Below are 22,548 nucleotides of genomic sequence, written 5' to 3'. Positions count from 1 at the left end.
CTAGTATAAACTAGCTTAAATACTAGACATAGTCTTGATCTTATAGGAAGTGAAGTCTCTAATTTTTTCCTGTAATTCATAAGATGCAGCATAAAATAAGCCTAGCACAAGACAAAGAAAGGCTGCAACCATAGCAGCATATTGAAGTTGAGTCAGAAGCTGTCATTTCCTTTTAGTAGTTCTTCAGCTAATGAAAACAAATTATTTGCTTTTCACTGAGGTTCTATTCAAATGAAACATTGTATTTTGAACAGTCAAAAAAGATAAAATTATTTTGACTTCTGTTAGAAACCACATTTTTAGAAAGCTGTGATGACAAGCCTAAACATTATTTTAAGATTACTACACCTAAGCCAATGTTGATTAATTTCTGCATATTAATGCTAATTTAGAAAAATGGTGGCTGAATATAAGAAATATTGTTTTCATTTTTCTTTTACATTTTAATTTCAAATGAAGATATGTTGCTTCAAAGATGTACAAAACTGTGCTGCCCCCTCCCCCCCAAAAAAAAAATTGAAGAGAAAAAGTGTCCTCATTTGTTATTTTGGTTTTCCTCCTATGTATCTTGGAAAGTGAAGGCAAATTAAGGTATATTTTACTTATTCTACTGTAAACTCTTCCTGTGTTAAATCTCATATTTACTTCGTACAAGTTGATTGACAGAGGCATATTTAAATCATTCTGTTTCTTGGACAATTATAGGCCAATTGTACAGTTGTAATGAGGTATATTCAAAGCACTAAATGCTCTCCTTAGTGAGAACAGTTCTACATAAAGGCAAAATTTGGCTTATAATTGGTTCAGATCTGCATTTACTCTAGCTGTAAGGCAAAAGTCATACTCCTCTAATGGAATTAGGCAACTCTTAAATTAGAATCTACCCTTCCATTGTAATTGCAGTATATTTTAATATCAGGATTAAATCAAAATATATGTAATTACTCTGGATGTTGATTAGCTTCTCAATATGTTTTTTAAGACTGTACTGGTTCATTTTGTCTGACCATCTAGAATACCCATCTCATATTAGCAATATCTAAACTTTGACTTCTTTCAAAATTATCCTTTCAAGAGACCTCTGTAACACAATAAAGCAATTCTTTTTGCCACCCCCCCCAAATGGTTTTGTACATCACAAATATACCATTATTTTAAACTGCTTTGATGCTTTTAAGTTGGTTGCTTGGTTTGACAGTTTACATACTTAAATATGAAAGTTTAGATTTCATAAATGTTAAAATTAATCTGGGTTGTGCAGGTGGAATTTGACTCAGGCAAAAAACATAAATTGTCATGACAGACATGAACCATGACTTTTAGAGTGATAAATTAACTGCAAAATCATCTAGAAAAGAAGTTGAAACATTTAACTCATCATTGGTATTTATAGATGCAAAATAATGAAAGTTCAGCTTAACTAAAGTGATGCTTGCACTTCCTCTTCATTGTTATTGTAAAAATGTCTGAACTTATTCACTGCTCATTGCCTCATTGCAGTGCATATGTTGATTCATGAATGCTTGCAAGTGTGAAACCAAGCAGGAAAATTAAGCTATATTTGGCACTACAGTAACATTAAGCAAACAGTACACATAGCATACTGGGTATATTGAATTCAATGTTTCTGGAAATAATAATTAAAAAAAAGCCTATGAAAGCATTATTTCTTTGTACTACTTATACAAAGATCTTTTAATTACTCTGAAAGGCTGGACTTCCCCTCCTTCAGACTCTAATTAAAAGACAATATGCTGTAGTTCTACTGTTCTTTCTTCCTTTGACATGTCATCATGGTGGATCAGCATATGCTTACATTGCTTTACTAACAATAACCCACGTATTCCTCCTATTCCCAAATCTTTGCTACTGATGTGAATAGCAAAATCCTGTTGAAGAAGTATTTGCTGAAGAATACATAACTGGAGAGGATTATGATAAAAAAAATGAGGAAACTGAATATGGAAGCAGAGGAGTAGACCTCAGTGAATCTGATCTGCTGGTAGATGGAGATTTAGGCGAATATGATTTTTATGAATATAAGGAATATGAAGAGAAACCAACTGATTCCACTAATGAGGAGTTTGGTCCAGGTGTTCCTGCAGAGACCGATATCACGGAAACAAGCGTAAGTTGATTGGAGGCATAATGCAGATTAATTTAATTTAGTGATTCTTCTATAGTTATACAGTCTCAGAACTGTACAGACCCTGATCCAGAGCTGCTTTTGAGATATATTCTTGCTTTTAATAGGCTTTGGATCAAGCCCATCCTCTTGTTTTAGCAGTCACGAACTTTTTATTTTTATTGAATACAAGGGTTTTGTCTCTTTTGGTGAAGGGACCAAAGCAGCTGAAGATGGGAGGGAAAGGAAAGGAAAGAAGAGGTGGAATTCCAAAAATAAATGATACAATGAACAGTTTTAAAAATCTTCCTAAACTAGAGCTAAAGCTGGAAAGAATACAAGTTCTAACGCAGTGCAAGTACTGTAATTAATATTTTTATATGATTACCCTAAGAAATTGAAATGCCTATAAGTGTCTAGAATCCTATGGCTTCTGCTTCTTTCCAAGGAGAATGTTCATGAGTGGGAAATGGAGGTCTGAACTCTTCTGTGGAAATCAACTTAGTCAATGGTGACAGGTTTATGACCTTGCAGGAGTGATTTAACAGCTCAGTATATATAAAGGAAGATAGGATGACATGGTGGATCCTGTGAATCATGCTCTTTTTTGTGTTTTATAGCTTTCTCTTTCTCTCTGACTTAATCACAGGCTTGACAGCAAGGCTTTAATTTTCCTTTAGTTGTGCCAAGTTCCTCATTTACCAGTTTGCTGGACTGTGGAAGCTGCAAAGAAAACTAATATAACTAAGACTGGAAGCAAAATTAATCCCTCTTCAGATTTTTAATTGGGAAGGTTCTGAGTATAGTAGGAAAGGAGAATTTTGTTTTTAGTTTTTGCTCAGTCTTATCTTTATTTTATCCTCACAAACTCAATACTTCAGTTTACAAAGGATCCAAGAAATAACAGCAAATGCTGTGAGGTTGCTTTTCTCTGCCAACCTTGAAACCCATACTTCTGTATTTCATTTATCACTACTTTCTAAACCCTGTTGGGGTCATTGTATTTTTTAATGATCCTTATCTATGCAATGTGATACAAGCTTACTTTTTTCCTTCTAGCCCAGATGGGGACAGTGTGGCAGAATGACACAGAAAAGGTCAGATTATCTGCAAAGCAAAGAGCCCATAAGGCACCATTTGTGCCTGCATTAAGCAAATGACTGTGTAGACTCTATCCCCTGGTGTAAATTTCAACTTAAAATGCCTTGCTACAAAACTGAAGGAATCGGGAAGCTTGAATTAGAACCCAGGCTCTGACCTGTGCCAGCTTTATTATAAATTTCATCTGTTGAACCAGAGATATCATATCATTTTCTGTTGACATATGGATTTATTTAGAACAAGTGAAGTTCTACCTTAGATAAAAAAGGCAAGATGAAAAGCATTCGGTATCTGGAAACTCAAAAAAAGGGGCAGTATTTCCAAAGATGGAGACCTTATGTCATTTTTTTACAACTATTTTTAATTAATATAATAAAACATAATTATCTATATCTCTTGCTACTAGATTTTAATGAACTACTGCATTTTTACTAGTGACACCTGTGCCTTTATAAATCAATAAAAAATGCACAGGCCATAAATCTATATATCTGTTTTTCCTTTCCAAAATATTTCATATTGAAGTACTGTAACATTATCCTTAACATTTCCAGATCCGTAGCTATTTTAGTGTTAATGTGGAATCACTCGACTGAAATAAAAAAAAGCATTTCAAATTTTCATTTTATCAGAGCTGAATTTAATTTCTAGTGGTTATGTTTGCAATCAAGAGAGGTACTTCTGAAGAGAAATAAGTATCTCAAAATTTGACAAAAAAAAAAATAATTCTTTGTTTGAAACTTGAATCTGTGTTCTGCCATTAGCATGTGTTACTGACCTATTGGTTTAGACACTTCTGTTATCTTAATCCTGAACGCAAACCTTCCCATAGAACTGATCCAAAAATAATGTTGTAGTTAATGCTAATTCATGTAGTTAGGAGGCCTAACTGGCTGTCCATGAAATATTATTTAATGTCTACAGTGTCACTTAGCTCCTTTCCCATTTATACCATGAAGTCACAGACTCTTCTCAGACTAATTTAGGTGTTGTGGACATCCAATGAATTAGGAACGTGAAGGGTACTGTCTATATGGGACCAAGGGATCTTTCTTTCCAGCTTACTTTAGGCTTGTTTAACTCAGAAAGCCATGAAGAATCATTGTTAATTGCCAAGAATATGTCCATTCAAATAAGAAAAGAAACAACTTTGTGACTTGCACACAGAAGTTTTAGATTCTAAATCCAAAGTCCTAATGCAAACCATGTCCTGCAAACTATTGCATCTCGTTGGAAACGAACAAATTGACAATATCCAATAATTTGACAAATATGTATGCAGATTTTGCACTTTCCATTTCTCAGGTATTAAATATTTTTGATTGATATAGTTTGTTTATTTCTCATAGCACAGATCAGTTCCAGCTTTAGCTTTCAGTTACAGGTTGCTGCAGTTCTTTATTGTACCAGGTCTTTAGGCCTTCTACTTATTTTCATTTTGGGGGCTGTTTTTACTGGCCAGGTGACTGGACATGGGGCTTACGGAGAAAAAGGCCAAAAGGGGGAACCAGCTGTGATTGAACCTGTAAGTACATATGTGGGTGAGTTTTTCTTTAGTACTATATAACATAGGTACACTGTTGGTACATCATGATCAAACTGTGTTGTTCATGATAGGATGGCAATAACCTTGTCCACGATCTTTGAAGCAATCACCTGCAGTGTGGACAGCATAACAGTGGTAACAGACAGTAGCCTGTTCAGCCTTCTCTTCCAGTTACACAAAGCACTAACCCCATGTTCCTTAAAACGAGGAGAATCTTGCACAGAGGAAAACAGAGAAGAAATCTGCTCTTCAGGCCATTTAGTTACTACAGTTTGGACAGACCTACAGAGATAGCTTCCAGCTTAGGCGCAGGTAATTCTGTAACTACACGTTTCAGCAAGGCAAGGAGGTCTGTCTGAAAGGTTAAATAAATGCTTGTATGTTTAAACCTGGGCTGGTGCAATCAAGCTACTGAGAAGTTTAATTAAATACTTTCTTCAGAGGTTACAACTTAGTCATAAGCATGATAATGGGTCAGTAGCTTACAGAATTTTTTTCATCTTTAAATAGTAGTATAGTAACCAAACGGCTTTTATAGTAGAACAAAGTTATACTGTAGCATCATGTTTGATGGTTAGAAACTAAAATGTAATTGAATTTTTAAAAAGACATAGATTATACATAAATAATCATTTTATACTGTCTAGCAGAACTTGAATGCCAGTGTGCTTTACTCTTCTAGAATTTTCAAGGACAGCTTTCAAATACGTGTGTGACAAACAGAAATTAAAATTTAATGTGGTTTTTATTTCATAGAAATTTAGGTACAGAAATAGCAAGGGAAAAATTCGCTTAAGTTGAAGCCTGATAAAATACTATGTTGTGTGATTGTTACCTAAAAACCAAATGTCTGGATTCTGTGATTCAGAAGGTCCTTCTTAATTCTATGTTCCTATCCCAGTATCAGCATTTGGTTAAGTTACTGATCACCAAAGTTAAAGCACTACAATAATGAGCAAATTACAAGTCAAGATTGTGACCTCTCCGTCATGATCTGTGAAGAAGCTCAGAGTGTGTTAGCTCATAAAATGCGTGTTTTTTTTAAACCATTGCAAGATACATTTAGTTTACATCCATAATACTGAAGAGGTATCCACTGCCAATCTCCAGCATTGTTGGAGTTCGCTACAGCTAGCTTTGAGCTTGTTTGTCCAGTCCTCCTACCTATGGAAAGTCAAGTACAAGTGAGAACCATATATTTGTAGGTCTTACCCTGCACTAGAATTTGGACTAGCATCTGCACTCAAGAAAAGGAGCTAGGAGGTGCTATAGGACCCACAAAATAGAAATGGCCAGAGTTATTCACATCAAATTCTTCAATAGCATTAATTAAAATCTAAAAAAAAAAATATGTTATTTTGAATCAGGTACTGAGATCCCTTCAGCCTATAAGTCTTACTTTTAAAATGACACAATTCAGATTCTAATTCTAGTAACTGGAGAGAAGATCGCCATAAAAGTTTATCAAAACACCAAGAAACGTTAACTTTAGTAGTTCAACTAAAAAGATGTTTTATATTTTCCTCCAAGACACAATAACTTTAGTATCTTGTTTCATCCCCCCTAGGGTATGCTCATTGAAGGACCACCGGGACCAAGAGGACCTGCTGTAAGTAGAATAACAATTTCCTTTTATTGTATTTGATTTATCCGCTGTGTTTGGTATTTATGAGTTAACACAATTAGTGTTGGTCTTATTATAACTCCTAAATAGTATATTTGGCTTAGCATTTTTACAAGGGAATAAAAAAGGATCATCTCCAGCATTTTCAATGACAGTATGCTACAAGCTGAGCACACATGAAAATCAAACTTTTGAATGTTGACTATAAATCCATGTAAAAAAAATAAATATGCTGCTTTATAAATTATTTTATCCAAATACATGTTCAACCTAATTTTCAGGAGAAAAATTAGTTCAAAAATGCTGCAAGTGTTCAGCATAACAATGTCATTAATTTTCCGTAGGGTCTTACAGGTCCCCCAGGTCTACAAGGTCCTGTTGGTCCTCCAGGTGACCCTGGTGAAAGGGTAAGTCAACAGATTATCCTGGGTATTGATGGTATGTCTTGCTCTAATTGCTACAAGAGTAAGTGGGTTAGATCCTGATCTGAAATATATACATACAGGTTAAGAAAATTCAGTGGAACCAAGGCTGATTTACTTAGCTGAGCAAACCAACTGAGAACCTGGACAAACATTTCCTTAGTGGTAGAAATATGTACTGTAAATACAGGGAAAAAGTTAAGTTCCTATTTGTCTATAATTTTCCAGTTTTATGTGAATTATTTTAAAATATAATAAAGCAATAGGTACAAACATTTCATATGCATTTGAATGAGTTTTTAAAAAATCAGTATGACCTCAGCTATAACATGTAGAGATACAGGGAAAAACAAACTCTGCAGTATCAAAATACATGGAAATACTGAAAGTGATGGATAATATTTAGATGATCTAGTCTGAATTTATTGGCCATATTAAATAACATATTGCATGAGAACCCTATCCAGACATGAATATAACTGATATTGAAGATATTATTTTAGTCTTTTCTTACTGAAACAACACAGGTTTTGAACAGCCTAAATAAATATATTTCAGGAAAATATGCTACCAAAAAAACTTTCCTGAGTTTTATGAGTGATAGTTTACTGATATGTCTAGCACGTTCATGCTGTATTTGTGTAGAGGAGATGCTGAGAAGATGCTTTCACTCCAATGAATAATGATAACATTAAAATCCTAACAGTGCTTCAGCTTGGTAGTAAGTCAGTATGCACACTTCTTTCATATTTTTTTCCTGTAGGTTAACTAAATAACATATTTTGGAATTGAAACTTAAAAAATGGGAATTTTAACACATTGTAATGGAATAACTACAGATGGTACTCAGTTTTTTAACTGTTTGCTGAATTCATCATAAGGAAAATCTTGACTAAACTCATCATGTGCCTGTAATGAAACAGACTTAATGTTTTATTTTAAAAAAGGACACATTACACAAATAAATAATTGTAGATATTAGTTACAAAACTCATGAGGACAATAAGTATTTCTGCAACCAGATCCTGCTGTCAGATTCCATCTTAATGAAATAACATTTCTGTCTAAATTTTAAACATATGGGGACAGGTTTGGTTTCTTACTTAAACAACAATCAGTGTGTATGAATAAAGGCTCTAGTTCTTGCTGTAACTATTCTGACTGCTTCTCTTCTTAGCTAAAAGATTTAGAAAAGTAACATTCTGGAAGAATTACCACTCAAGAAAAGCACATTGCTTAATTTAAAAAATCCTCCATTAATACCTACAATAATTGAGAATGTTTAAGCAGAGAACTACAGAACAATTAGTTGAGAAATCCACGACTTTATGCAGTTGCCTTTGGTCCTTCAGCTTTTGTACTTAATTATTATATCATTCTAATTATAATAATGGGTATAAGACAACTGAGCAATGAAGGAACATACCCTTCTGGAGAGGACCATAAGTGGTCTCACATTTACTTACTGTAAGGATGAATTTCACTCATATAAAATAGTGCAATGGAAGAAGAAACTGAAAAAGTAATCTAATCTTCGGTTTTGTCTTCAGTAGTCTAATCTTCATCTTCTGATCTACTCTTCCAGTTCTGATCTTCGCAAAGACTCATAATCACATGGTGTAAAGTCACTGCAGATCAGAGTTAAGATACTTTGGGTGCCTTGCAAGTGCATTTAATTAATTTTTTTTTTATTTTTTTAACCCTATACTCAAAATTGCCTGGATGCATAATGTTGTGGGTTTTTTTTTAACAACTACAACATTTTATTTGATATTTTACATGTGAATTATTAATTGGGTAAGGTTTATCTGTAGTGTGTTTTTAGTAGGGAGTTATTTTCTGATGCTTCAGGCTTTTTTGAAAAAAGAGGTCAAACAGACTCAGTAAAAGACTACTGATCTTAGTTCTTGAAGAGAGGAAAAAACACCAAAATTTTTCAGGTCAGCTTTCCCATTGTTTTTTTCAACTCCTGAGCAGCAGAAGGAACCAGTTAAGACAGTTTGGTGTTTGTTGGTCTGTCATTGCAACCCTGCAGAGTGTTGTACTGGTGAATGAGTACTTTGTTTGGCAGACATGCACCAGGCAAGTGAGCACTCCCGATGCAGGTCCGTCCTGCCTTTGACAGCTTCAACTAGTAAAAATGCAACATGCAAATTGCTGGGAGGAAAGGTGCAATTATAAATCTGCTGTTGTCACAACAGCGTGTTGGATCAATAATCATAGGCATCATATACACACATTGGTACATTTCCTCAACTCCACCTTACATAAAAAGTTTATCTCTTTTTAAACTGTCACAGAGAATTAGATTTCATAAAAAACAGAATTCAAGTCATAGCTGCAGAACATATGTAGCCTTTGAAAATTAAGCCTATTCAAAGCACTTAAAAAGAATCACCAATGTTAGTTCTCTATAACAAATAAAGCAAACACAGGAACACAATGCAAATCTGAGCTTAGCCCAATCTCTGATATCATGAGCAAAGCCTCTGTAATTAGGTACTCTATATTCCTGTTTCAAATATAATTTGTACATAAAATAGTTAAAGGGAATAGCTTTCTTCTTTATTGCTGAATGTCTTCTCCAAACTCATTTCTTTAATTACCTCACTAATCATGAATAACATTCCCAAATCATTTGCAAAAAGAATATCAAACCTCCAAGTCATCTCTCTGGACTTGTGCGAAGCATTTGACACTGTTCCGTATGACATCCTTGTCTCTGAATTAGAGAGGCATGGATCTGGTAGATGGACCACTTGGTGGATAAGAAATCGGTAGGATGGTTGCACTCAAAGAGTTGTGGTCAATGACTCAATGTCCAAGTGGAGATCAGTGGCAAGTGGTGTTCCTTGGGTCAGTACTGGGACTACTGCTGTTTAACATCTTTGTCAATGACATGGACAGTGGGATCAAGCGCACTTTCAGCAAGTTTGCTGACAACACCAAGCTGTGCAGTGCAGTTGAAACGCTGGAGGGAAGGGGTGCCATCTAGAGGGACTTTGACAGACTTGAGAGGCGGGCCTGTGCAAACCTCATGAAGTTCAACAAGGCCAAGTGCAGAGTCCTGCATGTGGGTCAGGGCTATCCCAAGCACAAATACAGGCTGGGTGAAGAATGGATTGAGAGCAGCCCTGAGGAGAAAGACTTTGGGGTGCTGGTTGACAAGAAGCTCAACATGACCCAGCAGTGTGCGCTTGCAGCCCTGAAAGCCGACCATGTCCTGGGCTGCATCAAAAGAAGTGTGACCAGCAGGGAAAGGGAGTTGATTCTTCCTCTCTACTTTGCTCTTGTGAGACCCTACCTGGAGTACTGTGTTCAGCTCTGGGGCCCCCAACATAAGAAGGGCAGGGACCTGCTGGAGCAGGGCCAGAGGAGAGCCACAAAGAGGGTCAGAAGGCTGGAGAACCTCTCCTATGAAGACAAGCTGAGAGAGATGTGTTGTTCAGCCTAGAGAAGAGAGGGCTCCAGGGAGACCTTATAGCAGCCTTCCAGTGCCTAAAGGGGCCCTACAAGAAAGATGGAGAAGGGACTTCATTCAAGGGCAAGAAGTGATAAGGGGTAATGGCTTTAAACTGAAAGAGGGTAGATTTAGATTAGATATTAGGAAGAAATTCTTCACTACAAGGGTGGTGAGGCACTGGCACAGGTTGCCCAGAGAAGCTGTGGATGCCCCATCCCTGGCAGTGCTCAAGGCCAGGCTGGATGGGGCTTAGAGCAACCTGGTGTAGTTGAAGGTGTCCCTGCCCATGGCAGGGGGGATGGAACTAGATGATCTCTAAGGTCCCTTCTAACCCAAACCATCCTATGCTTTTTTGATTGTATGGTTCCATAAGTGTGTCACGAATACAACTGTAAGTGTGTGTGAGTGATTTAAAAGGCTTGGCTTATATAACTATGCTTTTGTTCTCATGCCTTCATTCTCTTAGGGTCCACCTGGTCGCCCAGGTCTCCCTGGTGCTGATGGTTTAGCAGGTCCCCCAGGTACCATGTTAATGTTGCCGGTAAGTTGTATTATGATTACAGGGTAACCAGCCTTCAAAAGAGGAAGTTTATTTCAAGAAATGTAAAGATGTTCTCTTTTTTCATCTGATTTTGTCTTTGGAATGAGAGATGATACGGAGTTTCTTGTATGGTGTAAGCATATAATATCGTATGGTACCTTTTTTTTTCTTCAAACAAACATACACTTTAGCTCCTGCATGACTGCCAGATTGGAACCTACAGGAATGTATTACACTCTGAAATGCTCCTTATATTTTCAACTGTAACTATTATTTTCTATTATGTGTCCTAAACAAGGAGTTTGCTGTTGCACAGAGGCCATGTATTCCCAACAGAAATGTGTGCTTTCAAGTCTCTTTGACATGGATAATTTTAAGCATTCCATGCTAAAAAAATGGACTTCAGTGTCCTCTTTGAAGAGTCAGTGCATCCTTTGAATAGAAATATATGCACGTAGCCAGCTCTGCTCCCACTGGAGTCAAAGCAAAACACCATCTGTTTTAGCAGGTGGAGAAATAAGCCCAAAGCTGTTGAAGTATCTTGCAGCTTTGTGGTGTGAAAAGTACTATGTGCATGGAATTCATTATTCCTAAGTGTATATGAAATATCTGATGAGTACTACCATCCCAGAGAATTGATAAAACAACTGTAAATGAAGGGGCAGAATTTTTGCTAAGTAAAGCAAACTAAGTAAAAAAAAATACCAGAACTGTAGTTGCTGCAGTTCTCATACAGGAGGCAGGGCTCCATCAGTATCTATAAGGAAAGGATGATTTTGTGGTTTCTTTTCTATTTATGAAATGATCAATGGACGTTTAACAAAATAAGCTAATTTTTTTGACCTCATCCTTGCACCAAATTCTGTTATCACAGCTGGCTGTATAACAGAAATATTCGCTTACCAATAATTAGTTGATGGAAAAATGCCACTGCTCCTCGGGGAAATTATTCCCAAATCATTCTTCCATCTGTGATTGCTGTGCCAGCAGAGGAAAATTTGTCTTTCATCAGTTTGTTCCATTAAAGTTAGTACATGTGGACTAATACTTAACCTATCAGTCACTTCGAAAAATCTCACGAGCTTTATTTTTAGATGTTAATGAGTCTCACCACAAGAGGTTTACAAAGTCAAACCAGAAATTTCTCAAGAAGTAGTAAATTGGCTTCAGGTCTCCCAGATTCTAGCCTAGTATTTTAACCACAATCCAGACTTCTTTTCTTTTTCTTTTAGGTATTTTTGCTTGGAAAAATATTTTGAAAAATGTAGTTGATTCCCATTATGTGCATCCCCACAAAGCACCTGGCCTCCTTTCAAATGACAGAAAGCTTGGTAGTTCTCTTCTCATTTTAGAGAACTCAGGTGCTTATTTGTGGGGCTTAAAGCAGCAAGTTTTCCATCACTTTCCAAAAAATTTCTTCCATTCTGATAATAATATGACTGCAGGAGAGAGACCTCAGTTACCATGCCAACTCTGGGTGTAGGCAAACTGGACAAACTGTTGAGGGCAATGAAAGATTCATGGCCCTGATATCCAGGCCTATGCCATACCTTTAGAAAGCCATACTTCTTGTTGCAGCTTAGTGTCTCTGCAACACTGGGAAGCTTCTGTGAGCAGTTTCATGAGGAATAAAAGTCCAGCAGTGCAGGCATGAGTACTTAAATTTTATTCTGTAATTTATTTTGAAATTGTCAGAGATGACACGAAACTGTTTCATTTTAGATACCAAACACTTTTCAAATTGAAGTCTTTCTTAAATTGAATGGTATTTTTCTGTGGGTAGCTACCAATTTACAGAGAATTCATTAATCTTGATACATGTTTTTAATGGGGTTGTGCAGATAATTAGAGTCCATTTTGGCCTCATTTTGAAACAAACAAACAAGTAAACAAAATGAAAGCCAAAATCTTATGAATTTTGCTCCTAGAAGGTAAGATTTGCACTTGGCTTCTAAACTTACCATGACTTAATATTCACGCTGGATCCAGCAGCCTCAATGCAGCAGTCTTCTGAAGTCAGTGGAATGAACTAAAGACTGAGACCCTGTGTCTTTCAAGTGGTTTACACAGTTGCAGCAAATAACAAATATGGGTTTAATTTGATAAATTCTGAATCTTTTTCTTGTTTTGATACTTGCAGTTCCGCTTTGGTGGAGATGGTGAGAAGGGCCCAACAATCTCAGCTCAGGAGGCTCAAGCACAAGCTATTCTACAGCAAGCTAGGGTGAGCACAAGAAGCCTGCAAATAAAACTGCCACTAGGGTACAGCTCAAAAAAAATTTCCATTTTAGGTCATGCAGGATGTGAAGTAAAGAGCTCTAAGCATCATCTCATCACAGTAGTTATCCTTATTGACAACTGAGTCAATGTGGGGGGATATTCATTAATTGATTATGAAAATGTATTAATATAGAATTTTTATGCTGGCTGGCACCTTTTTCTTGATATCTGTTGTACTGTTCTATGTTTTCTCAGATTGCTATGAGAGGTCCCCCTGGTCCCATGGGGCTCACTGGAAGACCAGGTCCTGTGGTACGTAAACGAAGCAGCGGCACAGGCTTAAGCACACAGTAACTCAAGTCCACAGATCTCATTCTGGCCTTGCGTACACCTCTGTATTTGTACTTACTTTATTTGAAAAGATACTGATATAATTAAAACCACAGTTTTTATTCTTATTCAAGGTCTACAATGCAACCTGAGTACTAAATCAGTTTTTATTGTAGATTTTTGCATGTTTTGGTAGAGCACACTGGTAGACTTACAAAACTAGCCAATACTTTTACATAAATAATTATGTACACCTTTACATTCAGTCATCGCTGTAATAATATTTATAAAATTTCTTTTGATAAATATGAAACTCAACAGAGGAGATATTAAAGCAAGAGTGTGTAGAATTACCTTGGTTCACTATTTAAGCTGAATCTGGAAAGTTCTTAAGAGTCATTCCTATAAACCAATAAAAGCCATGCAGGTTTCTAAAAGAATTGTACTTTTTTACTTCAGTCCTGAATTTGGCTTGACTGCTAATACCAAACAATTTGGAAAATGGCCCTGTGGATGTTGAAAAAGCTCAATATCTGTACAAAGTCTGTACGTGGAACACAACAGCTTTTGACGCTAACATGCAAAACAACTTTTTGATCACAAATAGGTTTGCCTCTGTAATCTCTACAAACACTTTAAAAAGACAATACTCTCAAGGAAAGAATAAAACCAGGTAGGAAGCTCAGCAAGCCAGAACCACCTGATAAGTCTGGCAATTGCAATTTCCTCTTTTAGGTAATGAATACTTTTCAGACTCAATAGTCCACTAAACGGCATAATTTAGCATTTACCATCTTTCAAAAAGCTATTATAAAGCATCTGTACTATGAAATAAAAACAAATGCTGAAGCCAAGATCATAAGCTTTGTAGAAGACTAGTCTTTTCTAACTTTCTCCCAGATGATTTTATTTATCCTCTGATGTATAGTGAAATTTACTTCTACAGTTAGTACACCATCTATATCTGAAAGATCCACTTAATTTGGAAACTTACTTTGTCTACTGTGATAGCACAGCTAGGCTGGCAAATATTTGGCCTCTTAAATGTTGATTTTTGTCTGCTGTAATTTTTTTTTAAATATTGTCATTATGGTGATGGACACAGAGTGACATTAGCATCTTTCATTGGATTAGACAAGCATCTAGTTGCAAAACACAGACAAGAATAAAATTGTGCTATGGAGAAATGAGAAATGAAAACAAGTGATTGCTGGTTAACCAAGAGAAAAGGATGAAGCAAGTTCCTGTTGGTTGGAAAAAGTGACTGCAGAGATATGCCACTCACAACTGCAACAGCATACATAGAAGAAGCAATAGAAGGTGCTGGAGGCCACCTCGTTTTCTCCTTGCCTCAGAATGCAATAGCATTTTTTTCCAAAGTAGTTTCCTTCTACTCATCCCAGCTGTGAAGATTTGGTCATAACTTAGAAGTGGTGAGACCACAGTATAAAAAATATGATTCCTTTCCCTTCTTTTGCACTTCTTTCCTTCTTTAATATGATGCTTCAGCAAAAGCCCATAGCGGAACACTAACAATTTAGTTCTCCCTTTCCAACCTCCTCTTTTTCCCCTCTTATTCTCACCCTCATTAACGTACAGTGTCTGTTAGTTTGAAAGTGGGAGATGCACGCAGATGAACATGAGTATAGCATCCTACCATTAACAACAGAAAATACTGGCCAGGTTACTGTCCATCTCTTTGTGTGTAATTATTGCAGCACAATGCAACTAAAGGTTGCCTAAATGGCTCTTGCTGCTATTTCTTCCAGTGACCCCTTTTATGCCTCCCTGGGTTTTCTTTGTTAATAAGATAATTATGTACCTTGGAGGAATATTTTAGTGAGCATAAGGAATATTCTGGATCATGTTCTTCCACGATCCTAGCAATTTAACATTTTCTTCAATGACTCTTGAAAGCTACATGATATCTCTGTTGGCTTGTTAATATTCTGCCTCATCTTCATATAGCATAAAAAAATCTGTTACAGATTATGCTGTACTCCAAACTGGCCAGTCTCATGAATGCAGTCTGCTTATCTAAGTGAAATTTGCTGTTTTCTGGTAGTTTTTAGGTAAATATGCCACCAGAATCTCACTTGGTCCCCAGAAACTGAAATCACTGGACTTGAATTTTTAAGCGGACTTATACAAGAGCAATTCTTTTCTAGAGGAACTATTCCAAAGTAAATAGTTGCTACCAAGCAGAGAATTTGGCTCACATACTCCTGATTAATCACGATTAGGTATGCAATACCTACAAGCAGTCAAATATGTGGGGTCTATTTAACAAACTAGTACACTATTTCCAACAGTGTATTTAGATCAAGAGACCTGCAGGATAACATTCAGACTATACAGAAAAAATAAATTCAGAACTGCTGTAACCAAGGAATTAATTTGTAAAGACTGGTATAATATTGACAGTGAATTGTGTACCTTTAACTGAAGTATAAAGCTGGCCTCATACTTTCATGTTTCAAAGACCTTCATGGAGAGTTCAACAGATAATAATAATGGTTGTTTTGCTTCTAAGCCACCAGGAGGCTCTAGAAATCCAACTCTTTGATCTGGCAACCTTTTTGGCCTACAGTTCCAGAAGCACAGATTTTTGGTCTGTGAATTATTTATGTGCCCAGATTATTTTAAGAATGAAATAGTTGGAGGTTTTACTCAACCTGAACTGTGTTTTGTTAAAATAATTTAGTAGCCAATAAAATACATTTGGAGACATATCAGTTATTAGAAGTCTTAAGCATAGCAGTGTCAAAGCCGAAGTCTGACTTCAATTGAGTCTGGAGTTCACCTGCTTAATTAACATGGCATACAAAATTTCTACCTAGAAATATTAATCAATTATATTAATTAAAAGCAGAGCTTACATCCATGAAACCCAAACAGACAGTCACCACCTACCAAAGCCACTGTTCTCTCCACTGCCAGTACCAGCTCAGGATCTGATTTTCAGTTTGCTTAGGACTTGATTCAATACCTGCAAGGTCAGTGGGAATCATTCCACTCCAGGATGCTAGACTCAGCACTAAGGCAAGCCATGAGACAGCTTCTTTCTTTGAATCGTCGCTATGAATATAGAAGAATTATCAATTTTCCAAGGTCTGCAATATTTGTTTCATATTAAATACACAATTTAGTTATGACCTGTTTCATAGGTCTGAAATGCAAAAAAATATTTTGCCCGTAACAGTAAACTCCAGTATGTTCCTTCTCGGTGCCTCTATTCTATGTGAGCATGTTGAGATTTTTTGTTTCATTTTGTCTATTTTTGTGAGACCACTACAAAGAAAACACAAACTTCCTTTGACTAGTTCTGCCCTAATTTCCATGTGCAGCATCTTACTCTGGATGAAGATCTGGTTTAGGTCTGTTTGTGAGTAAAACTTACTCTGAAAATCTGTATCATTTAATGATAGTAAAGAGGTGCAGTTATATAGATTTTCCACTTCTTCAGCACCAGATGCAGAAAGGCTTTCATTAAAACATCAGTGAAGTTCATGACAAGATTAGACAGGATATTTTTCATTGACTATAGTGATCTTTGGATTGAACTTTGAGACTCAGTTCTATTTTCTGTACAACACAGAAATAGATCAAGGTAAAAAGAGGTAGCTTTCATTTTTCTTGCCTTCCCTACAGCAGATGCACTTCTCTTTGCGTTACTTACATTCTTCCTGTGCTCATATTTAGCTCCCAAATGTTAATGTAGAACAAAGGGTTACATTTGATCCCATTCAAATCAATGGGCATTTTCTTTGTGATAGAAAGATTTTTGGTGCAGTTAGGCCCAGTGTCTGGACAATGATTTATCAGTGTATATTGTAGATTCAAATAGTCAATTCACACCTCCTAATGAATAGGGGATTGGTTTTTTCTCCCTGTAATGTATAGAAATAGAAACTTACTAATTCAACAAGTTTATTTGTATATTTAAACAATTTATTTTGCTTTTTTTGTCAAGGGTGGACCTGGAGCAGCTGGTGCTAAGGGTGAAAGTGGTGAACCAGGTCCCCAGGTACAACAATATTGCCTGTTATGTTTGAGCATGTTTAAGAAAATGCATTCATACCACTTAGAAGAAATCAATGATAGGCTTTCCACATGCAATTGAAGAAAAATAGCCTTTACGATACTATCCTAATTAAATGCAATAGCTTGATTGTTCATTTTGAAATATGAAAGTAACAATCTTTATATTTTATATATGTTTTAATGTATGTATATACACAAAAAGAGCAATTATCGTATGTAGAGTGTCCTCCATTGAAAACCTGTTTTAATACTTTAGACTCTTCTCTGTTAAATAATCATATGTCAAGTCTGCAATTGTATGACCTTGGGCTGTGATCTTATAAGGTGTGAGAGGTTGAATTTAGTTGGTAATTTAACAGGGTATTTTCAAGAAACACATAACATAGCAAGAATAAGTCTTTAGGAATCAGTGCGTGCTTTACTTACCTTACCATTATATCAGCTCCTGTGCAGTGATGTTAAAGAGCACTGAAACACATTGAAATCTTTCAGTTTAAGCATAAAATAGGGGGTTCTTAAAGAGATTGTGCTAGGAGTCTCTGGAACAATGATTTTGCCAGATCTCAAGTGGTACCATGGAATTTCTACGTTCTACATTATTTAGTGCCTGTCTTAAAACGCCACATGGATATTTGCAGAAGAAAAATAAAACAATTAAGCAAAAAAGTGCTTTGAAGAGCCAGTCTTCCAGTTTGCTTCCTTGCATTTTTAGTATTTTTTATCTTCCTACTCAGTATTTTTGGATGGTTAGTCCTTACCATTGCTGTTTTCAGTCCTTACCATTGCATTTGGATGAGAGATGAGAAAGCTTCCACAGAAACATAAGCCCACACAGTCATCAGTGAAAGTTACATGTGTTTGAAAAGTAGAATTAGGTTTTTCAGTCTGGGGTAATTTGGTCTCCCTGTAGTTAAAACTGTGCTGTGTAAAGCTAAGACAGAATGTGAGCTGTTCAGCAGTTCAACTCATGTTTGTGTATGAGTTAGGGATCTGAAATAAGCACTCTCTAGTTTTCAACAAATAATTATTATGTGACTAAAGTAATTTTGGCGTGAGAGGAAGAAGGGTTTTCAAACCACAGCACTGAGATTTTCAAAACCATGAGAAGAATGTAAGCTTGTATGTTAAAAGGACAAATTATGCTGTGTATAGTGCCATCTCATGAAAACTAGTGTTCACATTGGTCGTGCTAAGGCCAGTTTGGATGCCTGTGTTCTATTAAAACTAATGGGAATTTGGAAATGAGAATATATTTCCTGCAAAAAAAAATTGCAGCTTTGCATGTGTAAAATCTTACCTTGTTTCTGAGGTAAGATGTTTAACTAGCTTTTTGCTGACTGAACTTGATTCTAAGAATTACACTTTTTACACTCAGGGTCCCCGTGGTGTTCAAGGTGCCCCTGGTCCAAGTGGAAAGGCTGGCAAAAGGGTAGGTAGTTGTATGGATCAATCCTGCTCTGGGTAAATAGTTTTTATTTAAATATATTCAAATATTAACTGATTCCACTGCATTTTCAAATGTTTGCCCCTCTGGGTTTTTTCAGGGACGTCCTGGAGCCGATGGTGCCAGAGGAATGCCAGGAGAACCTGGTGCAAAGGTAAATAATGAGACTTGAGGCTTTATTTCAGTCTTGGTGTGGGCTGGATAGATTTTATGTAGGTACCACAGTTTCTTCCAGGCCAACCCTAAATTCTTCTCTCAAGTGAAAATACTGAGGTTTCAGATATCTGGGTTAGATGCAAGAGCTGCAAATGAATCATCCGTTTAAAATATGGTAATTAATGGTAACAGCTAGCAGTTTGACCCTGAAGTAACTTGATTCTTGGGGCATGATTCCTATCCCTCTGAATCAGTTTCTAGTTGCAGAGTATCAGTAATAGTAAAATCAGTTTTGCAATTGCGAAGTGCAGCTACAATCAAGCTTTTCATTGCGATGTGGACTTCTTTTTATAAATACCATAATTACAGTGCAGTGAAACGGTATGGCATCTTCTCTTGCTTTAACACATAGAAGCAAATTTTGTGAGTTTGATCTATGTGCTCCTTTCCATGTGTTTCATTCAATAACAAAAGCATATGTATAACCAAGGGTAGAAGTTAACTTTTAGAGGGAAGGCATATTCAGAGTAATACAGAATGTAATAGTCATTTATTAAAGCTGTGATTTCTTCTTTCCTAGGGTGACAGAGGATTTGATGGTCTTCCTGGCCTCCCTGGTGACAAAGGTAACAGGGTAAGAAAAAACATATATATTTATATAATAACAAATTGATACTGTCACAGAAATAATGCAGTATTCATTAAGAATATCACTAAGGACTATGGGGAAAGTTAAAACAGAATGTCAGCTTTTCAGAATAATATCTATATTGTCAGGTAATGTATTCCTCATTAAAAGTTTTAGCAGTATTAATGAAGAGACAACAATTCATATATATGTTAATGGTTTCAATATATTTTCTGAAATCAGATCACAACTTCAGCTGGGTTTTGCTTTAATTCTTAGTTAAGGAATTTGCCTGTTGGATTTAAAGTGATTGTTAAAGGAAATAGTAACAGGAAAAGGAAATCAGCATGAAGATTCTATATCAGGAGCGTGACAAATTTTAACCTTCTGAGAAGCTTGCTCAAAAAGTGCATTTATATATTTGAATTGCAAACTGAATTGTTTAGTGTGGCTCGTTCCAACAGCTGCAGCTTAAAAGACCAGAGTCAGGTCAGATAAGTTAGGAAAACTTGAAGTAATATTTAAAACAACTAATGTACTTGCTCCTTATGTCATACCAATCTATAGGATGAGACTGTATCTTTCCCTACAATGTGTAGAAATAATCACAGCAGGGGATTTCTGCTTCAAAATATACTCCTAACACAGATGCTAGTAACAGCATATTCTACTGCATGCACTTCCCTTACTGTTGTCCTGGTAAATGCAATACACTGTAGAAGAAAGTGAGTGGGAATGTCAACAGAACTATTCCCATATGTGCTAAAGCTTGGTGACCAAGGAATTATAGCTGTCACCATTCAATGGGTTAGCACAGTTGCTGCACTTCCCAGAAAATCTCAACTGTGTTGGCTACTGGCCCATAACGTAGTCCTTTATAATAGCATCTAAGGATACGCTTTTGAGTTCTGTTTGCAATGGGAGAATAACTTTTAGTGTCGTACAGAAATGTCTTGATCATCTTTCATTATCCCCTTTTACTTAAAGAGCACAAAGCAATCAGCGCATGACATAATTGAAATCCAGCTTGATCAGCAGGTGACCACCAGAGGGGGATAGACATTAAGCTCTTTGCCACTACTTCACACTTCGAAGTCTGAGCAGAAATCAATTCAGTCAGGGAATGTGTCTGCTTTCCAACCTGGGATACTAGAATTGCCTGTCTGGGACCTTCCATGTCATAAACAATTTTTTTCTTGAAAGTCTGTTTTTTTACATTTCCTAAACAATTTTTTAAAACCCCACTAAAATAGAAGAATAAGTTTGGTTTGAAATTTGCAGAATACTAATGAAAATAATTACTTCTTTTCATAGTTTCTTTATTTCAGTATTTAAAAATCACAGCATTCTCGTGTTTCTAGGAAATCTCCTGTAAAAGTTCAGACTATGATCTTTCTGAAAGCAGCTCCACTCCAAGCCAGATCAGATAGCTGTAGCTGTTCGGGTGCATATATACTGACAGCATATAATGCAGGTATTTGGTTCTCTTCGGGTTGCAATAAAGAGCACAGAAAGAACGACAAGAAAACCACTTTTTCTGCTGTAGCTATGTTTCAACTGTAAGAGAATTGATGTTGAAAACCCTTAACTTTGGAGTAGAAGTTTTAGGACTACTTTCAGAGTTAGTCATATTTGAACTGAGTTCCAAATTAGGTGTTTGTCTGTCTGAGGTTATGCCTCTGTCAAACGCAAGTTGTCAGACAGGAGTTACTGGATGATATTCTCTGACTTCCAATGTTGGGCAGATTAGGCCATATGGTGTAATATTCCTTTTAACATCAGTATCTATGACTTTGAACTTTTGATTTACAATATGTATAACCCTTCTCCAGTATAAAAGCAAGGCGTTATATACTAAATGAAAAGGTCTAAGGAAAATGAAATTCAGCCTTTAACAGAAAGCTTGCAGGAAAGAATTAAAAGAACTGAGAATGCTGATAATAATAGGAAGTTAAGTCAACCTTCACCTGGATATTAATTGGAAGCCAGAGCACAGATCACATGTCCTATGTCATCTTTCAGGAGTGTCATTTAGCATGTAGAAAAACTCATCCTTTACCAGCAGATCATGTTGAGTAGTTCCAAAACTTAGCAAAATATAGAAACCGATGTATTGATTTGTCTTACAGGTATGAAAGTGCGGTTCATAGAATTTCATTTTCTCTTCCATGGCAACTCCAAGTTATAGAGGACAGAAAGGCAGTAGAATAAAATCTGGACATCCCTAATATTAGATAGCTCTGGGGTATGACAGCAAGTTACCTAACATTCCCTAGGAAGTTTTAAAAGAGTAAAGAATAGAGCTACTGAAAAGTGACTCCATTTATATCTGCTAGGATCCACAGCACTGATAAAATTAAGGAAAACAGCATGAATACTTGGTTGTTGTCCAATGCCAGAAGGAAGTCACAGTCTAAAAACCCACTGCCCAGAAAGAGGTCAGTCAGTGGTGTTTGAGCTGTGTAGCACACTAGTCCTCTTTAGAAATGGGGAAAGAAAAATAAATCCTAAAAATATGGTCCAGAATTGACTGAGGCTCTGCATATAGACTTGAAAAGCCCTAACCTCTGAGGGGAAGTGTGGAAGTCTGGCTGCCTTCCAAAGCCTCAGACAAATCAGTCCCAAGGCTCTCAGTGACTGGTGTCAGGGTGTGTGGTTCTGAAAGGTGGTTAGTGAACTTCACCGTGTATATTACAGGGCCCAGCAATCGGTATATTAACTTCTGACCCATGTACACATGCCTTATTTTACTTGCAGTAATACATTGCGTAGGGGGAAGGGGAACGTGCTGTTGAGACAAAGGAAAATGTGGGTAACTGCCTTTTGTAGCAGTAATTTGTGTATGTTCTGGGGCCAAGAATAGTTATGGAATGAAATTTTACAAACACAAATAGTTCATTGTTC

The 22,548-nt window shown here is 36.4% G+C and overlaps 1 protein-coding gene across 4 annotated transcripts in view; it reads left to right on the top strand.

The window, feature by feature from the left end:
* The window catches only part of COL11A1 (collagen type XI alpha 1 chain), a 160,294-nt gene that overhangs the window by 52,507 nt on the left and 85,239 nt on the right, over positions 1 to 22,548 (top strand). For 3 of the 4 annotated variants that reach the window (XM_056356276.1, XM_056356277.1, XM_056356278.1), the window contains 11 exons: positions 1,883 to 2,128; positions 4,689 to 4,751; positions 6,340 to 6,381; positions 6,741 to 6,803; positions 10,748 to 10,822; positions 12,963 to 13,046; positions 13,298 to 13,354; positions 17,346 to 17,399; positions 18,792 to 18,845; positions 18,961 to 19,014; positions 19,597 to 19,650. In XM_056356276.1, the coding sequence (XP_056212251.1) occupies positions 1,883 to 2,128; positions 4,689 to 4,751; positions 6,340 to 6,381; positions 6,741 to 6,803; positions 10,748 to 10,822; positions 12,963 to 13,046; positions 13,298 to 13,354; positions 17,346 to 17,399; positions 18,792 to 18,845; positions 18,961 to 19,014; positions 19,597 to 19,650 (846 nt within the window). The remainder of the gene's footprint in view (positions 1 to 1,882; positions 2,129 to 4,688; positions 4,752 to 6,339; positions 6,382 to 6,740; positions 6,804 to 10,747; positions 10,823 to 12,962; positions 13,047 to 13,297; positions 13,355 to 17,345; positions 17,400 to 18,791; positions 18,846 to 18,960; positions 19,015 to 19,596; positions 19,651 to 22,548) is intronic. The other variant, XM_056356280.1, reaches the window with a different exon arrangement.

The sequence above is a fragment of the Falco biarmicus genome, chromosome 11 (assembly GCF_023638135.1).
Source record: "Falco biarmicus isolate bFalBia1 chromosome 11, bFalBia1.pri, whole genome shotgun sequence".
Lineage (NCBI taxonomy): Eukaryota > Metazoa > Chordata > Aves > Falconiformes > Falconidae > Falco > Falco biarmicus.
The sequence above is the reverse complement of the archived record's forward strand: the minus strand, read 5'-3'. Positions and strand labels throughout refer to the sequence as shown.